General features: G+C 36.8%; 1 protein-coding gene across 1 annotated transcript in view; it reads right to left on the bottom strand.

Moving 5' to 3' along the window:
• Nucleotides 1-23,373, bottom strand: part of CENPC (centromere protein C) — a 72,281-nt gene that overhangs the window by 33,247 nt on the left and 15,661 nt on the right. The window contains exons 6-11 of the mRNA XM_011965398.1: nucleotides 14,485-14,770; nucleotides 13,428-13,640; nucleotides 9,372-9,985; nucleotides 7,376-7,543; nucleotides 2,611-2,902; nucleotides 590-736 (exon numbers count right to left, since the gene is read on the bottom strand). Coding sequence (XP_011820788.1) covers nucleotides 590-736; nucleotides 2,611-2,902; nucleotides 7,376-7,543; nucleotides 9,372-9,985; nucleotides 13,428-13,640; nucleotides 14,485-14,770 — 1,720 coding nt within the window. The remainder of the gene's footprint in view (nucleotides 1-589; nucleotides 737-2,610; nucleotides 2,903-7,375; nucleotides 7,544-9,371; nucleotides 9,986-13,427; nucleotides 13,641-14,484; nucleotides 14,771-23,373) is intronic.

The raw sequence follows: 23,373 nt of genomic DNA, 5'->3' as shown, positions 1-23,373 counted from the left end.
TTGATCACTAAATGTGTCATTTTAACATTGTATGTCCAAATTCTTTAATACACCACCTTTCAAGAGGTGGAGACTAATTCCACCTCTCCCTGAATGTAGTGTGGCCTTAATCAGTTGTTTCTAATGAACAGAATAAAGTAGAAGTGACAGTGTACAAGTCATTAAAAGACACTGTGATATCCATCACAGTCACATCTTCTCTTGGAGCATGTGCTTTGTGGGAAGCCAGTTGCCATACTCAGCAGCTGAGAGGGCCACACGGTAAGAAACTTAAGATCTACTGAAAACAGCCAGAACAGAACTGGGGCCTCCAGCCAACAGCGATGTGAGACATTTTATAGGTGGATTCTCCAGTTCCAGACAAGACTTTAAAGCGCTAAAACCAGAAAGATATCTTGACTGCTACCTCCTGAGAATATCCGAGCCAGAACTAGCTAGTTAAGCCTCCCAGATTGCTGACCCATAGAAACTATGAAACAGTAAGTGTTTTTAAGCCTTTAACAAAATTAAAATAAAGTTTTTGGGTAATCTGTTATATAGCAATGGGTAACTAATATATGTAACTATTATCTTTACAATACATGCATACCTTTCCTCTAAAACTAAAGTCTTACGCTCTCCAGAATCCAAGCTTGATTCTGTTGGTGTGTTATATGTATATCCACTGGTCTGAGGCTTTAGGGGAACATGCTGTGCAGTCATAACATTATCTTCCTTTTTTGAGCTTCTTGTAGATCTATAAAAACGATAAATGTATGACTGTTTATACTTCTTCAAAATAAAATTTTCTTCCAGAAACAATATACGGGTGGGTACAAAGACAATACAATATTGGCTATAATGAATATCAGACCACCCTGTTCAGGCTCTGACATCTGCAACTAGCTAAGGAAGGAAACTGGTTTCTAGGACCTACCAAGAGTCCTAATTTGAAAAATTCTGATGAGAGGAATGGAGAAGACACCTGCCCAGGAAGGTGGTGAAAGGCACATGAGGAGATCCTATGTATAAGCGGCTTATGATATATACTACAGTTAATCTATGATGTTTTACTGGAGAATCCATAAACAACTAAAACTGTCTTCTTTGATATCCCTAGTCAGCCTACTGAGGGGCAATAGGGTCCTCACAGGGACTCAGTTCATCTCTTTGGTAGTTAGTTTATTCCAAATATATGCAAACAAGATACACTATTCCTAGTGACTGTATATTTCTTCAGGTTCTAGTATCCTCCTGGGTCCTACCATTCGAGTCAAAAGAAATAAAAGTGATTACAAGAGAATACTATGAACAACTGTATGCCAACAAATTAGATAACCTAGATGAAATGGACAAACTCCTAGAAACACACAAATTATCAAAATTGATTCAAGAGGAAATAGTCTCAAAATACCATGAATCAGTAATCAAAAACAAACTACCCATATAGAAAAGCTCAGGCACAGGTGGCTTCACTGCTGAATTTTACCAAACATCCAAAGAAGAATTAAGACAAATTATTTACAAACTGTTTCAAAAAATAGAGAGATAATACTTCCCAATTCATTGTATAAAGCCAGTATTACCATGATACTAAAACTAAACAAAGAAAACAGAAGGAAAGCAAGCTACAGATTGGAATCCCTCAACAAAATACTAGCAAATTCCAGCAACATAATAAAAAAAAGAGAGACAAAAGCAGAGAATGGCCCGAAAAAGTGAAACAGAAGGTGTATGGGATTTCTTTATACACTATAATGACATACACTAATATATTTTAGGACACACTGCCATTTATTTCAGTATATCCTCAGCGCCTTACTGCTTCTAACACAAAGTATGTATTACCTCACTAGGTTTTTGGAACTAATAAGAATTCATTAAAAGCATCTAGCAAATATTTGGCACATAGTATGAACTCAAAAAAATGTTAACTATTGTCATCCTAAGAAGAAAAGTATTAAGCTATATTCCTAACTATTGAAATCACATTAATCTCACTTAAAAGGAAACAATTTGAACTATACACTTAAAAAAGATAAAGATAGTAAATTTTATGTTATGTGTTTTTTGTTTGTTTGTTTTGTGAATCTCTACTTTGGGAGCCCAACGCAGGAGAATCACTTCACACCAGGACTTCGAGATAAACCTAGGCAACAAAGCAAGACCTCATTTCTATAACAAATTAAAAAATTAGCCAGGTGTGGTGGTCCACACCTGTAGTCCTAGCTACAAAGGAAGCTAAGGCTAGAGGATTACCTGACCCAGGAGTTTGAGGTTACAGTGGGCTGTGATCATGCCACTGTACTCCAGCCTAGGCAACAGAGGAAGACTCTGTCTCTTTAAAAAAAAAAAAAGTTTAACTCTTCGACGACAATATCTTATTAAGTTTAACAGTCATAATCCCAGGTGCTACGTACTATTCCCTATTTTAATATCAGGAAACAAGTGCAGAGTACTACTTTGCCTGTGTGTCACCCAGCTAATGGTAGAGACTGGATTTAATACCGGGTATGTCAGAGTGTAGAGCTCTTCATGCTAATTACTGCCTGTCTATAAATGATTAAATAGCACAAATTATTAAATGCTGAACAACAAAAGTAACTATATTATACACATAACAGATGTTACCTAGAACAATCAAGATTTTTCTTCTTAGCCAAGTCTTCCTCATCACTTTCCAATGGCTCACTCAGCAAACAACTGGAAATTTCATCATGACCAACGGTACCTCCAGAACCTTTAGCATTTAAAAACTTCTGTACTCTTTGGTTGCCTTTAGTTGCTATCTTCTGCCTTTTAAGTGGAATAGTTTTTTCTCCAATATTCTTAGATGACTGATTTGTTTTCTTAGCAGATTTTTGTCTACTGTTGCGATGCACTGGTAATTCATTTCTTATTGAAGAATTGCTATAAACAGGACCTGAAGGATTCAATGATAACCTAAAGTTAGTATGTTTGTCCAGATGATTTGGCTCACTGAAATACCAACAGTATTTATATTTGCATATAAACATATACACATACACACACACACACATCTCATAGGCTAATTTCCAAATTAAATTCTTTAAACAATGTAGCTCTTCAGTTTACAGATACATGAAACAGGAGCTTCAAATCTGTCACAGGCTTCAAGAAACACTCTCTGGCTCTGCCCACCGCCCTTTTGGCCATCCTTAATATTGGATATTCCCCAAGGTGACAGCTTCAGCTTTTCACTCCATATACCTTCTTCATTACCCAAGTGGGAACAGAGGTAGTAGGCTTGACATTGACATGTTTTTTCTATTAATAATTTTAATTGGCTGAGGTCAATTCTATCATTATAAGCATTTTATATTTAATTATGTTTATTTAAGCTTCCTAGTTACTCCTACCTTCAGTCTTCCTTGCAAGAAAAAAAAAAAAAAAGTTGTCTAGTCTAGTATCAAATAAGTTGGCCTAAAAAAACTGTTGAAAATTTCCGTAATTAGCATAGGGAAAATACTAAGTAAACAGAAAACTCTGCTACTGAGCAGAGTGGCAGAGGTGTTTTCAAATTCATGCTGGATAATTTGAAAGGCCCAGTCCAATGTTAAACTATGTCACTCACAATCCTTGAAATTCTTGTATAAGGCCAGTCCTGAGAAAAACCTTAAGGGAGACGTAATTTCCCTATTCATTAGATGGTATGTTCTCACTAAGCTTTTTATGAACCATAAGAATAGCTCTATACCATACACAAGTGTGTTCAAATTGGTCAACACCTGTTACAGGAGTTATGTAACCAGGCATAGTCATTAGTGGCAGACAAAAGAAAGGAACCACAGCAAGAAACTTTTAGAAGGGCCAAGACTAGGAGAGTAGAACAAGAGGGTCAAAAACTGATTCCATCTGGGAATAATATTTAGTTGGATCAAGAAAAACAACATAGAAACCATTAAGAAACTGTTGAGACTAAACCCCCAAACATATGAGAATCATCAACTTGTAGCCCTCCAAGTTACCAGATTTGTGCTGAAAACATTTAAAAATTAATAATGAAGAATAAATTTGGTTTACTTGTTGTAATATTTCTATAAGTGTGGTCAAAAGGGATGTGAGATTGTGGACAAAGTTAGAGCTGACAGTAATAAATAGCTGTGGTATTAGTTGGTTTTCTAGGAGAAAAGCCATGAGAAGAATTAACAAATTTAAACCAAAGGGTTTCAGGACATTGAATCAGATGAAAGATGAACATTAGCTTATTTTTGAGACTCACCTATTTAGGCTGTATGATGACTGGAAGGACTTGAAGGACTTATTTACCCAGAGCTTTAATTACTATCTATATGCTGACACCTATAATATCCACCTACTGCTCTCCTCTAAAACTGCCTCTCTTGCTTTATTTCCTATCTTAATGAAAAATACAACTACCTATTCTATCCAGATATCTAAATCAGAAACTTGAATTATGCAAGACTACTACTCCTATCCACAATCATGCCCTAAATCCTATCAATTCGACTTTATTAATGCCTTTCAAATCTTTCAAGCTCTCCCTCCTGTCATCAGCAGAAGCCCTCATCATTTCATAACTGGATTATATCAGTCTCTTTACTAATCTCCCCCATTCTAGTCTTGTTATTTTTCAATCCATTCTTTACACTGCTGCAAGAATCACCTTTGGAAAACAAAAACTGGATCATTACAACCCTGCTTAATTATTTTAGTTATTATGTATAGCTTCAGGATAAAGTCCAAATACTTTCAACATCAACTCATATCTACATTTAGATTTGCTTATTTCATAAACTGCATCTCCCAAAACCCCCCTCCAAACAAACAAACCAAAAAAAGCCATCAGTACTGAACTACCTATAGTTTCTCTAAAGCACTGGTTGTCAAAAGGCAGTCTCTAGACCAGCAAGATCCGCATTATCTGGGAATTTGAAATGCAAATTATCATGACTCACCTCAGACCCAGGGAATCAAAGATTTTTCAGAGCAGGGCCCAGTAATCTGTATCTTAATAAGCCCCCAGACAATTCTAAAGCACGCTAAATTTAAAAAAGAAAAGATCAAGCTCTCTGCTCCAGATCTCTGCACAAGCTACTTCTACTTAAAATATTCCATAACTTCCTCCTTACTCCACTCAATCACTTAGCTAACTCCTAATTCATCCTTCAGGAAGCTTTCCCTAATTTCCAAGTCTTAGGTAGCTTGCTATCAACATACGACTGTTTACTTACCTCTACCCCGCTCCTCCAGCAGACTAATTCCTTGACCCCAAGTAATTGACTGGTATTTTATCTATGTATATTCCCAATGCCTAATGACAGAGGCAGGACTATGGTGAAACAAGAGTAGCCTCAGCTGGAAAATTCAAGAAGGTGCTCATTTTTAGGTCTGTGCAAGTACAGAACCCGAACTAATACAATCCTGTGACTGAGTGCCTTAAATTTTTCACCCTAGTGTCTCACTGTCTTACCCTAGTCCTGGTCCTACTTTACCTCATTCCTGTCCCATTTCAAGTACTCCATATACATACATTTCTTCGTATATATGAAAGGACAACAGTGTCACATGTACTACAGGCAGGCTGGGGGCAAGTCAAGTTGTTCTTCTTAACTTCAGACTTCAATTTCTTCTCCCATCAGATGACAGTTTAGACTATATGATATATAAGGATTCCTCCACTTTTTCAACTCCCAGATTGATCAAAAATCCAACATCTATTTCAGGACTGTTAAATAAGTGTTTTTTGATAGTTTCAGAGATCTAGCACATTTATCCAAGTTCTGTAAGAACTTATTTACCCATCTATTTATGTGCTCATCTGACACAGTTGTGATGCACTGGTAATTTCTTTAGCATTTCAGGCATCCTGGGGCAGAAAAGTGAGCTCCTCAAAGCAGTAACAGTATTATTTAACACTTCAGTACTAACATATGCCAAACCTACTATGCTAATAGCATTTAAACCTTATAAAAACTCAATGAGGTAATCATGTTACAGAATGAGAAACTAAACAAAGTAATCTACTCAAAGTGGAAGAGTGATACTTTGAACTCAGATCTGACTCCAAAATCCAAAGGCTGTAACAAAATAAATACTTGCTACTATCAATCAAGAAACTCAATGATTTAATAATTCATAGCAGGGAGTAGATGGATAGCATTAGGAGATATACCTAATGTAAATGACGAGTTAATGGGTGCAGCGCACCAACATGGCACATGTATACACATGTAACAAACCTGCACATTGTGCACATGTACCCTAGAACTTAAAGTATAATAAAAAAATTAAAAAATAATAATTCATAGCAATAAGGCCTCACAGATACAATGCCATAGTTGTACTAATCTTTCACTTATTAATCTAAATGCCCAACAGTCAATAGTATTTGTGTATGAGAATGCCACCTTATGATCCACCAATCTTTTCAGGATCATTTCCTTTAAAAAAGTGACAATTCTTCCAAAACAATAAATGTTTCATATTGTAAAGAAAAAAGTTAGCAAAGCAGCTCTGAGTATACTACCTTTAAAAGGGCCTGCTTTCAAAGTTAGCCCTGTAAACTTAAATTTCAGGAGTGTTCCTGTCATTTCCTATTTGGCAAATGTGGTGTTGTGGGCTTAAACTGCTTATACAAAAAATATGGTTTAGGCAAATATTGCCTTCCTTCAGGGAGCCTGGAATTGTAGTACTTGCTAGGTAGAGAGTACCTATGTGACCACCCCCCATAAAGATCTTGGGCACTAAGTCTCTAGTGAGCTTCCCCGATAGACATTTTGCCTATTTGTCACAACTCATTGCTAGAGGAATTAAGCAACTCCTGTGGGAATCCACTGGGAAAGGACTCTTCAAGCTTCTGCTGATTTCCTCCAGACTTGGCCCATGCACTTTTTTTCCACTGAATTTGCACGGTATCCTTTCACTGTAATGAATCACAGCCACGAATACAACTATATGCCCAATTATCCTAGCAAATTACCAAATCTGAGGGTAGTCTTGGGAACCACCAACACAAGTAATTTACTTTTTTATGTGTAATAAACTATAATCTTTTAGATTATAAACTCCTTGGTGGCAGAACCTCATATGATCAATCTTTGTATCCCTCACAGCCAAGACATTAAAATAGCTGGATTATTTATATTGCCTTTCCCAACTAGAACATAAGCTCCATGAGAGCAGGGATTTTTGGTTTGGGGTTTTGTTTTCCCATAGCTATTATCCCTCTACCTAAAATACTGTATGTATTAAAGCTTTAAGAAATATCTTTACAATTGATTTATTCCTTTTGATGACCCAATTTAACTTGGTCCTCATGATATTCTCTCTATAGAAATAAAAAATCAAACATAATGTCCCTTACAGAATGATTTTATCTATGAACAAACATAATTTAAATAAAAATACTTACTCTCCTCTGATTTTACCACCCACCAATCAGATGGACGTCTGGAAATTCTTCGACTTCTCGTGACAGCTGAAATCACTTCTTCAGGCACAAGTTTGTTCTTGGACTCATTGGAAAAGTGCTTCTTTTTAGCTTCTCCCTTATCTTTTCTAGCGCTACTTTTCTTGCTTCCTAAAATAAAGAAAACCATAAAACCAATTCACAATCTACTAAAAAAGTTTTCAGAAAACCACAAGATTATTAAAAAAAAAAAAAACCCTCAATTATAGGAACTTCTTAAATTTATCCTGTGGCCTTCTTTTCATGTCTATTTTTTAAAGTCACATGTTCTCTTTCTGTCAATTATACGTGCTGCTGAAGTAAGCACTAACTTCCTATTAAAATGCAAATTTTTCCGCACTGCTTGATAACTCTTATACACTCCTCAGCCAAAAAAAAAGTATCTTCTGAAACTGAAAAAAAAATACAGTTCCTTCCTACAACTTCCCAAGTAAAATTAGGCAATTACTGCTTTCCTGTTTAGAAATGACTTTTTTCAACCTAAGAAGAGGAGATTTAAAGTGTGATTAAATTATAAACTCTGAAATAGAGGCATTATTTTGCATCATCCAGGCTGACACAATCTAAGTATGTGTCCTTTAAAAGCTGTGGTCAGAGAGATGAAATGATGGAAGAAGAGGCAAGATAAATTCAAAACATGAGAAGGCTGGTATTCCTAGTTTTGTAGATGGTGGAGGAGGACCATGAGTCAAGGAATATAGGTAGTTTCCAGAGGCTAGAAAAGGCAAAGAAACAGATTTTCTCCCAAAATCACTAGAAAGAAAGAAAGCCCCACCAATACCTTGATTTTATCCCAGTGGGACATCTGACCCACAGAACTGTAAGATAATCAATGTTTGTTGTTTTAAGCCAGTAAGTATATGGTAACTTGTCATATGACAGCAATAGAAAATTAATACAACTGGCATGGTAATTTTTTTTTTTTTTTTTTTTGAGACGGAGTCTCGCTCTGTTGCCCAGGCTGGAATGCAGTGGCCAGATCTCAGCTCACTGCAAGCTCCGCCTCCCGGGTTCATGCCATTCTCCTGCCTCAGCCTCCCGAGTAGCTGGGACTACAGGCATCCGCTACCTCGCCCGGCTAGTTTTTTGTATTTTTTAGTAGAGACGGGGTTTCACCGGGTTAGCCAGGATGGTCTCGATCTCCTGACCTCATGATCCACCCGTCTCGGCCTCCCAAAGTGCTGGGATTACAAGCTTGAGCCACCGCGCCCGGCCTGGCATGGTAATTAATGACAGCATTATATTCACTAACCAATCTAGATACAGAATATATGTAAAAATTAGTGTGTAGAATATAGCAGACACTCAGTAAATATTTAATATTGACAATTATAGAGACCATCCTTCAAGCGTACTTCCTTCATATGTCTTTTCCTAAGAAATTACGGATAAATCAAAATTTTGTACCCTCCCTTTTAATCCTATGCATGTATGTATATTATCTATTGTTCTACAGAACCCACCAGAATGATCTCGTTAACAGTAGAAATAATGGGTTAGTAATTTTTGTGATTACAGTGCCTAATGCAGTGTATGGCATTCAACAACTGTTAGATAAATGAGTGAATGATGGAAGAGAATGGATTTTTATCTCTATAAAAAATAGTCCCACGGTACCCTAGGACTTTTTTTAACATTTTTATTTTCTAAAGAATTTATCATTTGTCTTATTCATGTTCTGATACTAACTTGTTTACTAGCCTTTCCTTTTCACTTTGCCCTCTATGTATACTGCCATCTCACAAGATAACCAAAAACTATGTAAGTTAGAATTAAATTATATATAAAATAAAAAGATTCTAGAAAAGAACTTATAGGCTTTTCGGGCTCTTTGTTCATTTAGGTTTACTTTGCCTACTTGCCAAAGTTAAGTTGGGATATTAAAAAACATAAAATGGGTAGAATAATGATCACAGTTATATTTGATATAAACACTTACCCACAGGTGACATCTGTTTTTTGGAAACACAATCATTTCCTATCTCTTCACGCTCTTCTATATTTCTGTCTGAATTTCTTTGAAATTTGTCTTGGGTAGTATGTGACATACGTATGTTTTCATCTTTAGACTGTCCCACATCAAGCTGTTCTTCAGCTGGTTTAGCCTTAAATTTTCTTCTCTGTTTTTGTTTTATAGTCCTTTTGCTTCCAGATGACTTTTCTGCATCCTTGGAACACATTTCATATTTTGCAGATTTACAATCATTTTCCGTTTCACCTGTCAAAGCATAACTTGTATCCAGTACTGTTTTATCAGAGGACTGAGATGGTTCTACTGGGTGAGGTTCACGAGAATGTTTGCCATTTGCCAAAGTCTTAGGTAATATATTATGATGCTTTTCTCTTGACTTTCTATTTTGAAGCAGTGCAGTGCTCTCAGCCGGAGATACTGGGCGTTGTTTCGGAGGCCCTGCCTTTCTTGGTATTGTAATCCAAGATCTACTGGCAAAACTTTGATCTGACTCATCAATTATAAATTCATCCTCTATCACCTTCTTATCATCGGGAGGACACGAATGAGGTGGAGCAGTTGCCGCATGCCTAACAACGGGACTGAAACAGGGTGATACTTTTAACAGTTCAAAAAAATAAAGCTTTTAGATTTGTTTAGTAAAGAAAATCATCTAAGAAATAAAATCTAAGTATCTTTTAAACAGTTTATGCATCTCCTCAATTTACACTTAATCGTACAAATCTTTCCCTCCTTTTACATTTCTATGCCTGTTCACCCTCATTTATAATAGTAATGACATCACAAAAATTTAGAACTAGAAATCTAGACATCAACTAATTTGATCCCACCCACCCACCCATTATATATACTAAAACTGAAGCCCAAAGAGATATAATTATAACCCAGATACATTGACTCACAGTCCAAAATGAATGCCACTATTATATATAATCTTATATTAAATTACATATTTGTATACATATCTTTTGGGGTCTGAATTTCTTCACATTCAAATGAGCCAACAAGATTATTTCTGACAACACTCCAAGTCTAATATTTGACTTGGATTACTACTAAATTATAAGAGATTGGGGAGGCCAGGCACGGTGGCTCACGTCTGTAATACCAGCACTTTGGGAGGCCAAGGCGGGTGGATCACCTGAGGTCAGGAGTTCAAGACCAGCGTGGCCAACATGGTGAAACCCCATGTCTACTAAAAATACAAAAATTAGCCAGGCATGATGGCGGGTCCCTGTAATACCAGCTACTTGGGAGGCTGAGGCGGAAGAATCGCTTGAACCCAGGAGGCAGATGTTGCAGTGAGCCGAGATCGTGCCACTGCACTCCAGCCTGGGTGACTGAGCAAAACTCTATCTCAGACAAAAAAAAAGGGAGAGAGATTGGGGAAAATTTCTTCCTATCTTTTTTTACATTCCACAGTTCTTCACACATGGCAACACCAAATACACAGATGGTTGAATGAATGTAAAAATTACTAATATTACTATAGGACTATAAATTGTAGACCCACAGAACTATAATAAATGTTGTTTTAAGCCGCTAAGTGTGTAGTGACTTGTTATATGACAGCATATGTGTAAAAATGCATTTCGTTTGGATATTTCATATATATTTCCATATTATAATCATGGTATAGAAATAAATGGAGTGCATCTAGAGAGGTAGCATAAGCACAAAAGAAATCTAGTGCCACAGAAACAGGAAAAAATAAAAGGCAAGTCTTATCACAAAGCATACAATGCCATAGAATGTCATAAATAATGTAGTCAATGTTTCCCAACTCTAGACCTTTCCCCATAGTCCTAGCCCAAACTACGTATTTTACTAAAAGGCAGAAAGCCTATATGATGAATATTATTGTTGTTTCCCACGCCAAATGTTGTAAAAGGATAAAGAGTAACACAGACAATTTCATCTACTATCTTACGGCTTATAATCGAACATCAACATTAATTCTCAAATTTTCATAAAAGCATGTACATGTTAGGTACATACAAAGAGAGTCATGCATTTAATGAGGTGTTGAATAAATTAAGACTAGTGCATTGAAATTACAGAGTACCTCCTCCAATTAGTCAGAAAAATTTTCCAGAGAAGGAAGGAATTATTCCAAGGATGGTAATCTGATAGACTAATTTTACATTTCCCTGATTGTTTTAATAGCTTTGAGCACACCACATACTGCAGTGAGATACACAAAATAAAAAACAAGGTAAACATCCAAACTCCAAAGCTGGCATACGCACTCGTTTCCACTTTTTCACTTGGATAAGGCTCAGTTAGCTGTGTTTAGCCATAACAGAAACAAAGACAGAATGCAAAAATTAGATTATGTTTTTCTCTTTTAATTAGAACACACAAAAGGAATCAGAAATGAAAACGCCTTTATTCCTCTAATCGTAAACTCCTGACAAATCTTATAATGTAAAATAGTAAATACTCTAAGAAATATACTCTCTAACGGTAGCATTTCACAAATTTATATAATTAGAAAACTCTGTAAAAACTAATAAAGAACAAAGTCAATACAAATACTATAATGAATGTATGTTTAACAGAGATGATATCCTTAGGAAACAACCTTGACACTATGAAAGTTTAGAATAGGGAAAGATGGCTTCTAATTTGCTAGAAAAACCATGAAAGGCTTTGTAGCATTTAGGCTGGCTGTTGAACGATTTATAAGATTTGGTCACAAGGAAATGCAAGAAAGACAATCAAAAGGAAGAGCATAAGTGGAAGTAATGAGGCTAGAAAGCACTGGGAATAATGAATAGTTATATTTGACAACAATTAAACATAAAATTAACTTTACTCACTAGAACATCAAAAAGAACATTAAAAATAATTTCTCAGACATAATATAATTAGCCCATAAGTATAACACATTTGTTTCAGACGGTGGTGACAATATCCATATGAGGTTTAAAATATATACATAAAAATTATTAATCAACTACAGGAAGCGGAAGCAGAGACTGAACAAAAAGGGAATTTCATTCATTCATTTAACATGTTTTTATAAAAACTTCCTTTTTATTTTTGAGACAGAGTCTCACTCTGTCACCCAGGCTAGAGTGCAGTGGCGCAGTCTCAACTCACTGCAACCTCCACCTCGCAGGTTCAATTGACTCTCTTACCTCAGCCTCCCGAACAGCTGGGATTACAGGCATGTGCCACCAAGCCCGACTAATTTTTGTATTTTTAGTAGAGATAGGGTTTCACCATGTTGGTCAGGCTGGTCCTGAATCCCTGATCTCAAGTGATCTGCCCGCCTCGGCCTATCAAAGTGTTAGGATCACAGGCGTGAGCCACCGCATACAGCAATAAAAACTTCCTAGTATGTTCACTAGCACTCTGATACCTATGATAGTGACATAAGGGCAGCCTAACATAACAATGTCTAAATACAGCATTGCTAGTCAGGTGTGGTGGCTCACGCCTGTAATCCCAGCACTTTGGGAGGCCGAGGCGGGTGGATCACCTGAGGTCAGGAGTTTGAGACCAGCCTTATCAACATAGGGATATTCCATCTCTACTAAAAATACAAAAATTAGACAGGTGTGGTGGCAGGTGCCTGTGATCCCAGCTACTCGGGAGGCTGAGCAAGAGAATCACTTGAACCCGGGAGGCGGAAGTTGCAATGAGCCGAGATTGTGTCACTGCACTTCAGCCTGGATGACAGAGAAAGACCTTGTCTCAAAACAAATACATACATACATACATAAATACTGCATTGACTTCATTCTTTGATATCACACAGACAAACTAGAAGGCAATGAAAACTGAATGAACCTGTTTTCTTTCAAGTCTAATTTAGTATCTATTAAAAAATGGCTTTGGGAGTGACTCACTGACTGGTAAAAAACCATCTCTCCTTAGAAGTCAGACAAAAATTTCAACTAAAATATTTGTTAATTAAATTACTTATTTCTAAGTTAAATAGCATTAGGAATCCTCATATATGGTTCATAGAATATAAAAAAAAATGCCTCAAAGGGAAGTTTCCTAATAACTCACCTGGATTTACTTTTTCGTTTTACTGTTTCTAAAAACAATGTTGAAAAACTTTTTTTAGCTTTTCGTTGAATTTCATATTCTGAATCTCGTGTTATATTCTGAGATGATCCTGATGGTTTTCTTTCTTGTCCTTCTGATGTTTTATACTCTTCATCTGATACTTTATTATCTATTTCTATTTTCTTTAACATAACTTTATCTTCAAAGTTTAACCTAAAAGGTTAAAAGGAGGGTAAGTTGAATGCTCCCAAAACGAGTACGAGTCTTCCTGAACTCCTTTACAGAGACAATACAGACCAATTTAAAACTCTGTACTAGGCATTTATTTAACACATAAATGCTGATTTGTGCATTCCAAATACACAAGATAAACTGCTCAGGAAGATTAACTTTTGTATTTATCAACAGAAAAACATGAAAGAGAAAATAATGGTTAAAGTATACATCAATCAAATGTATAGCTAGGCAATGGTTCTCAGGGCAATCTGAGAGCACTGTGGCAGACCAAACTTTGAATATCAAAGTCTTAGAATATACTTAACTCCTTGGCTCCAGTAATCACACAATACTCTACATAGAAATTACACTCATTACAGAGATCTCCAAATGCAAAAGACCTTGAATAATCTACTTTGCTTCCTAAAGGCCAAAGGTAAGGCCAAGAAAGAGAAACCAGCTGTCCACAAAGCATAGCATCCTCAATAATACTTATGCACTGCTACCCTAGAAGTGACCTGATACATATTTACACTTGCAATTACAAAAAATATTGAGAAAATACAAATTGTTTCTCTTAGGAAGCTATCAAATACTATCAGAGAGAAAACACATTTTTCCAGACTATAGAAAAGTTAACCTCTAAACTTCTCTAAAGTACACTTTAAGGCCTTCCTTAATTAATATAAACTGAATATATGCTAAATGTATACTTTCTCATAATGTGTTAATATTCCTCCTTCCTTACTGTAAAATAATATAACAAGATTGAATTATCATTTTTTCATACAAAAAGTAAAATTTTTAAAGTGCAATTAACATTATTTAAATAAAATGTTACCTTTTTTTGGTTTTAAGTGAAACCTCTGTACTTGAAGGCAGCGTATTTACTGAATTTTCAAAAGTGTAAGTCTCTCTCTTTTGAGCACTAGATGGAATAACATTTTGCGATACAGATGTTTTTGCATCCAAAAGAACAGAAGGTGAGCCAACAGATAAGTAAAATTCTTCACCAGCATCACTGTGATAATCATTTATGTTTCTACTTGACATTTTTTTCGAGTCAGATGTAGTTTTGGAGCTAACATCAGTTGCCAGAATTTTCTGACGAACTTCATGGGCCTGAACTAGAAGAAAATTACATAAAGATACTTGTCAATTAAAAGAATAATAAGAGAATCAAGCAGGCTTTTTAAAATTCCGCAATAATTTAATCAGAAATAGTTTTCAGAAAACTCAAAGTCATTAAGATAAGAATCAAAGGTCTATGATTTAAAAAAGTACTTAAGATTTTTCTATCTTTGGGCTAACGGTGACCTAGGGCAGTAAGATGATCACATATTTACACATACACACATGGAATATAGATATAACAGATATATAGAGATATGACATAATCATGTGTGTATATATGCATGAACAGTATATATGTATATGAACATTTATGTACAATGAGAAAATATAAGGGAATATATACATATTCTCTTAAACCTCACCCTTCAGAATGAGATGGCATTTCCCTGCTTCTCCCTGTAAATACAACTAAATTCCCTGGAAATTATCCATCAATCAACAACAGGACTCTGAAAGCTGGAAGAAAAAAAGGTAGACTAGCTAGGAAACTCAAGACCAGGAACAGATAAGCCTTGGGTTTTCTGTCTATCTCCCATATACCCCTGGACTGGTTACTGGAGAAGCCTATAACCTGGAACCACCAATAGGTGAAAGACAGGGTGGAGGCTGGGTGGAATTGCATTCTCTGAACAAGGTAAACCCAATGAAGACGTAATGAGGAAACTCAAGCCCCATTCAGCATTGTGGGCCATGGAGCACTCCTTACTACCTGCATTGGCAGAGCAACAAAGCCCTGGGCTGTGCTATGGGACTGCAGCAGCAAAGGAGCTCATACCAAGCCAGTCCTGCTTCCACAATCATAGATGGCAGGCGGTATGACCCACATGATGCTGTAGAGTAGTGAAACCTCTGATCTTCGCAGCCCAAGACAACATTTTGATCCACTGATAGTATTGACACCCAGGCCATCCTAGTCCCTACTTTACAACCAGGGCACCAGCAGACAGTCTAATCTGAGGCAAGAACAGTGTAAGAGAGGGCAGCATCCCCCTGTCCTCCACCCAATGATATAAGGAAACCAGGCCCAGCAGCTTCTAACCAGAACCCCACACAGGTGAACAAGGACATCAAAAGGTATCTTCCAACCACCCCAGAAAGCACCAACAGGAACTGAGCTACAATCCTAACAGCATCAGAAAATGAAATAGAACAAAACACCACTGCTATTACTCTGAACACTTAACTATCACTGAAAATAAAACTCATAAAACTAAGAAAGAGGGGCTGGGCGCAGTGGTCCATGCCTGTAATCCCAGCACTTTGGGAGGCCAAAGCAAGTGGATCACTTGAGGCCAGGGGTTCAAGACCAGCCTGGCCAACATGGCGAAACCTCATCTCTACTAAAAATAGAAAAATCAGCCAGGCGTAGTGGCACATGCCTGTAATCCCAGCTACTCAGGAGGCTAAGGCATGAGAATCACTTGAACCCAGGAGGCGGTGGTTGCAGTGAGGTAAGATCATACCACTGCACTCCAGCCTGAGTGATAAAGCAAGACTCTGTCTCAATAAATAAATAAATATACAAATAAATAACGCAAGAACCTACACATTAAACCAAAATAGGGCAACTATGTGCTGTAACAAAAGATTTAAGTAGTCTAAGAATCCCCTAACATAAGTAACCAAATCTCAGGAATACAATCAAAACAACTCATCATACCAAAACCAAAACAAACCAAAAAAAAAAAAGTAAGAAATAATCAATAGACATAAATAAATGAGATGAATCAGATTTTAAAATTATTTAACAAGAAATTTTAAAGCAAACATCATAAAATGCTTTAATAATTACAAATCCTCTTGTAACAAATGAAAAAGAAACTCTCAAAGAAGTAGCATTAAAAAAAAAAAAAGACAGTTTTTTGGATGTTAGCCATTATCAGTAAGTAGTGGTTTTTAAATGTTATTTTTAATTTTCCTAATAACAGTGATGTAAAACAAATCAAAACCACAATGAGATACTACATCACACCCATTAGGATGGCTATTATTTATAAAAACAAAAGATAACGACTGTTGAATTAGAAAAAATGGAACCTTTGTGCATGCACTGCTGGTGTGCATGTAGAATGACAGTCACTATGAGAAGTGTACACTGAATCCTTAAACTTAAAATTGAAAGCAGGAACTCAAACAGATACTTTCACACCAATATTCATAGCAGCATTACTCACAATAGCCAAAAACTGAAAACAGCCCAAGTGCCCATCAACAGATTAATAGATAAAAAGCGGTATACACATACAATGAAATATTACCCAGTCTTAGAATGAAATTCAGACACATGATACAAAATGGATGAACCTTGAAGACATTATGCTAAGTGAAATAAGCCAATCACAGACAAATTTTCTGTCTGAAATTCATAGACAGATAAAGTAGAATGGTGGTTGCCAGGGCTGATGGAAAAAGAGATACTGTTTAATGGGTACAGTGTTTCAGTTTTGAAAAATGAAAGAAGTTCTATGGATTCATGGAGGTGATAGCCTCACAACAATGTGAAAGTACTTAATGCTACTGAACTGTATACTCAGAAATAAAGTGGAAAATTTTATGTTTATATTATATAATATTTGAAAATACATTTCTTTAAAAAAGAGCAAAGGAAGTGATGTGTATATATAAACAAACTATTTAAAACAAAAAGTCTTGTAAAGTTAAAAAATATTAAAATACACGATAACAGAAATAAGTAACAGTAGTATTTAAGTTGGGAATTCATTGTTTCAGTTACTATTTCTGCATAATACAACTTCTTAACTTGGTTGCATAAAACAACCATTTGTTATGTTCATGGATTCAGTAAGCCAGGAATTCAGCGGAGCACAGAAGGGATGGCTTCTTCCATGAAGTCTGAGCCCTGGAATCATCTGACAGCTTGTTTACACATATTTGACACCTGGTCTGGGCTGCAGGATGGGAGTCTTTCTCTCCATAATGGCTAGTTTGGGCTTCTTCACAGCATATTGTCTGGGTTCCAAGGGCAACTGGAGAGAATGAGAAAGAGAGGAAGAGAGACAGATCCAGCATGCCAGGCAGAGCCACATAACCTTTTATGACCTAATCATGGAAATCACACGTATTATATATGCCACATTTGATGTATGATATGTAGAAACAACTTCACTGAAGTGGATGGGGGGAAAAGGTGATGACCTAAGAAAGATCAGAAATGAATCGAAGGCCAAGTGTGGTGGCTCATGCCTGTAATCCCAGCACTTTGGGAGGCCGAGGTGGGTGGATCACTTGGGGTCAGGTTCAAGAAGAGCCTGGCCAACATGGTGAAACCCCATCTCTACTAAATAAACAAAAAGTATCTGGGCACAGTGGTGCGTGCCTGTAATCCCAGCTACTTGGGAGGCTGAGACAGGAGAATCGCTTAAACTCAGGAGGCGGAGGTTTCAGGGCAACCAAGATTGTGCCATTGCACTCCAGCCTGGGTGATAATGGCAAAATTCCATCTCAAAAAAAAAAAGGAATGAATCTGCTAGGCATGGTGGCTCACACTTATAATCCCAGCCCTTTGGAATGCTGAGGCAGGCGGATAACTTGAGGTCAGGACTTTAGGACCAGCATGGCTAACATGATGAAACCCCATCTCTACTAAAAATACAAAAAATTAGATGAGCGTGGCGGCTGTTGCCAGTAATCCCAGCTACTCAGGAGATTGAGGCAGAAGATTCGCTTGAACCCTGGAGTCAGAAGTTGCAGTGAGCCGAGATCATGCCACTGCATTTCAACCAGGGTGGCAGAGGGAGACTCTCTCTCAAAACAAACAAACAAACAAAAATGAATGGAGTCTGTAAGACTGAAGGCAAAAGAAACTGTACATAAGCACTATTCTCTAGTTGATAAAACTGTTTTCCACAGGATATGAGTCAACAATTCTGACACTCTTTTACATGTACACAGAAATGTAAAAGATAAGTAAATGGATGCTGAACGGTGAATGCCCAGTTTCTCATTCATGTAATGGGAGTTTACAGATAAGCAAGAGGAGGAGGCTAGAATAATCCACATGGTAATGGATTAGAGTCAGAGATATCAATATGAACTTATGATTAGTTCAACATAGATACAGATAGCTACATTTAAAGATATTTATAGATATGTGCTGATACACAAGTTAGCATACACACACATACATTTACCCAGCTTTATCAGTTGAGAGGGTCTAGAAGAAACAACTCTACAGGAGTGACAGCACACCTAGCACTCAGATCTGGTTTCTAATACCATTACCCAGTAAAAGAAATCATGATTTCATGAAGAAACGGTTGATTCTAGGATGGCGCAGGAGAGCATCTTGTGGCTCCAAAAGGTATGAAGGTGCTCAGAAACAACAACAAAAATGGGCTACGTCAAAGGGACACTGGAACCAAAGTAAGAGCTTCTATTAGCCAAATCTGGAACAATTTGAATAACAAACTAAACAGTAATGAATTATAAAGCAGAAAATAAAATTTCTCCATCAAGAAAAGAGCAAAATAAACCCAATCAAGCAGAAAGATGGGAAAAAATAAAGAGCAGAAATCAATAAAACTGAAAATAGAAAAATACAGAAAATTATTGGGGGGGAAAAACCTACAAAATGATAACAAAAGTGACAATCATTAGAAGATATGCGGAATAAAATAGGCGATGATATCACAATAGATTTTGCAGCCATCAAAAATAGGGTAATGCTTCACTTTGAAAACTGGCACAGACAAGGATGCCCTCTCTCACCACTCCTATTCAACACAGTACTGGAAGTTCTGGTCAGGGCAATCAGGCAAGAGAAAGAAAGAAAGGTTATTCAAACAGGAAGAGAGGAAGTCAAACTGTCTCTGTTTGCAGATGACGTGACTGTATACTTAGAAAACCCCATTGTTTCAGTACCAAAATTCCTTAAGCTGGTAAGAAACTTCAGCAGTTGGGAGGGTCTCAGGATACAAAATCAATGCGCAAAAATCACAAGCAGCAGCACACCAACACGGCACAAGTATACATATGTAACACACCTGCACGTTGTGCACATGTACCCTAGAACTTAAAGTATAATTAAACAAACAAGCAAACAAAGAAACAAAAAAAACACAAGCATTCCTATACACCAATAATAGACAAGCGGAGAGCCAAATCATGAGTGAACTCCCATTCACAATTGCTACGGAGAAAATAAAATACCCAGGAATACAACTTACAAGGGACGTGAGGGACCTCTTCAAGGAGAACTACAAACCACTGCTCAAGGAAATGAGAGGACACAAAGAGAAAAAAATTCCATGCTCATGGATACAAAGAATCAATATAGTGAAAATGGCCATACTGCTCAAAGTAATTTATAAATTCAATATTACTGCCATCATGCTACTACTGACTTTCTTCACAGAACTAGAAAACACTACTTTAAATTTCATATAGAACCAAAGAGCCCATATAGCCAAGACAATCATAAGCAAAAAGAACAAAGTGGAAGGTATTACGCTACCTGGCTTCAAACTATACTACAAGGCTACAGTAACCAAAATAGCTTGGTACTGGTACTAAAACAGATATACAGACCAATGGAACAGAAGAGAGGCCTCAGAAATAACACCACACGGCCGGACGCGGTGGCTCACACCTATAATCCCAGCACTTTGGGAGGACAAGACGGGCAGATCACGAGGTCAGGAGATCCAGACCACGGTGAAACCCCATCTCTACTAAAAAATACAAAAAATTAGCTGAACTCGTTGGCGGGCGCCTGTAGTCCCAGCAACTGTGGAGGCCGAGGCAGGAGAATGGCGTGAACCCGGGAGGCGGAGCTTGCAGTGAGCCGAGATCGCAACACTGCACTCCAGACTGGGCGACAGAGCGAGACTCCGTCTCAAAAAATAATAATAATAATGACATCACATATCTACAACCATTTGATCTTCGACAAATCGGACAAAAACAAGCAATGGGGAAAGAATTCCCTATTTAACAAATGGTGCTGGGAAAACTGGCTAGACATATTCAGAAAACTGAAACTGGACCCCTTTCTTACACCTTATACAAAAATTAACTCAAGATGGATTAAAGACTTACATGTAAGGCCTAACATCATAAAAACCCTAGAAGAAAACGTAGGCAATACCATTCAGGACATAGGCACGGGCAAAGACTTCATTACTAAAACACCAAAAGCAATTGCAACAAAAGCCAAAATTGACAAACGGGATCTAATCACACTAAAGAGCTTCTGCTCAGCAAGACTGAACAGGCATCCTACAGAATGGGAGAATATTTTTGCAACCTCTCCATCTGACAGAGGTCTAATATCCAGAATCTACAATAAACTTAAACAAATTTACGAGAAAAACAAAAACAAACAATCCCGTCAAAAACTGGGCAAAGGATATGAACAGACACTTCTCAGAAGAAGATGTTTACGTGGTCAACAAACATAATAAAAAAAAGCTCATCATCACTGGTCATTAGAGAAATGCAAATCAAAACCACAATGTGATACCATCTCACACCAGTTTGAATAGTGATCATTAAAAAGAAAAGAAACAGATGCTGGCAAGGATGTGGAGAAATAGGAACACTTTTACACTGTTGGTGGGAGTGTAAATTAGTTCAACCATTGTGGAAGACAGTGTGGCAATTCCTCAAGGATCTAGAACCAGAAATACCATTCGACCCAGCAATCCCATCACTGGGTATATACCCAAAGGATTATAAATCATTCTACTATAAAGAGACATGCACATGTATGTTTACTGCAGCACTATTTACAATAGCAAAGACTTGGAACCAACCCAAATGCCCATCAATGATAGACTGGATAAAGGAAATGTGACACATATACACCATGGAATACTAAGCAGCCATAAAAAAGAATGTTCATGTCCTTTGCAAGGATATGGATGAAGCTGGAAACCATCATCCTCAGCAAACTAACACAGAAACAGAAAACCAGACACCGCATTTTCTCACTCATAGGCAGGAGTAGAACAATGAGAACATACGGACACAGGGAGGGGAACATCACACACCGGGGCCTGTCGGGGGAGGGGGGAAAAGGGAAGCGAAAGCATTAGGACAAATACCTAGGCTTAAAACCTAGATGACGGGTTAACAGGTGCAACAAACCACCATGGCACATGTATATCTATGTAACAAACCTGCATGTTTAGCACATGTATCCCAGAACTTAAAGTAAAAAAATACGTATTAAAAAAAACTCAAAAAAAAAAAAAAAGGATAATGCTATGAACAACTTCATGCTTACAAACTTGACAGATGATTAGAAAAAATGGACCGATACCTCAGAAAACACAAACTACCAAAATTCGGTCACAACAAAAATGATAATCTAAATAGTCTTATAACTATTCAAGAATTAATTTTGTTATTTAAAGTTCTTGAAAAAAAAAATCTCCTGGACCAGAGAATTTCACCGGAGACTGTTACACCAAATAGTTAAAGAATTAACACCAATTTTATACAGTCCCTTCCAGAAATTAGAAAAGGGAATAATTTCCAACTCATTTAATAAGGCAAATATTACCTTGATACCAAAACCATACAAACACAGCATTAAAAAAATATAAACCAATCTCTCCTTACTTAAATACAAAAATCCTCGAAATTTTAGCAAGTCACATTCAACAATGTATAAAAAATAGTAATAATGCACAATAACTGACATTTATAGATAACTACATCCAACAACAGAAAACATTTTCTTTAAATGCCCATGAATCATTCATAAAGACAGGCAATATCTTGGGTCACAAAACAAATCTTCATAAATGTAAAAGAACTGAAATTACATAGTGCATACTTTTCATAAAGGAATCAAGATCAGAAATTAATATGTAAAAGATAAGAAATTAGCAAACACTGAAAAATTAACACACTTCTAAATAACCAATAGGCGAAAGTCTGAAAAGATATTTAAAAATACACCAAAATAAGTGAAATGAACAGAAAATACAAGACACAAAACCTGTGGAATGCAGCTACAACAGTGCTGAGGGGGAAATTTATGCCAAATGAATACATTTGAAAAGGGAAAAAGAGCTCAAATCAATAATACATCATGACCACATGGAAATTTTATGCAAGGCTAGTTAAACATTCAAAAAATCAATCTGTATAAGCCACCATATTAACAGATTAAAGAAGAAAAATCATATGATCATATGGATTTATGCAAAAGATGCATTTGACAAAATCTACATTACCCATGATTAAAATTCTCAGCATACTGGCAGGACAAAATTTCCCAACCCTATGAAAAACATCTACTAAAAACTTACAGCTAACATCATATACTTAATGTGAAAGATCAAATGCTTTCTAAGAGCAGGAACAAGGCTAGAATTTTCACCCTGTCGTTTTTTTTGTGTTTGTTTGTTTTTTGTTGTTGTTTTTTGAGACAAGGTCTGACTCTGAACCCAGGCTGGAGTGTGGTGGCACTAGCACAGCTCACTGCAGTCTCAACCTTTTGGGCTCAAGTGATTCTCCCACCTCAGTCTCCCAAGTAGGCAGGGTTACAGGTACCTGCCACTGCACAGGCTATATTTTTGTGTTTTTTTGTAGAGACAAGTTCTCACCACGTTGCCTAGGCTGGTAT

Source organism: Mandrillus leucophaeus, unplaced genomic scaffold (assembly GCF_000951045.1).
Source record: "Mandrillus leucophaeus isolate KB7577 unplaced genomic scaffold, Mleu.le_1.0 Scaffold722, whole genome shotgun sequence".
NCBI classification, from domain to species: domain Eukaryota; kingdom Metazoa; phylum Chordata; class Mammalia; order Primates; family Cercopithecidae; genus Mandrillus; species Mandrillus leucophaeus.
Note: the sequence above shows the minus strand (reverse complement) of the source record. Positions and strands in the feature narration are given on the sequence as shown.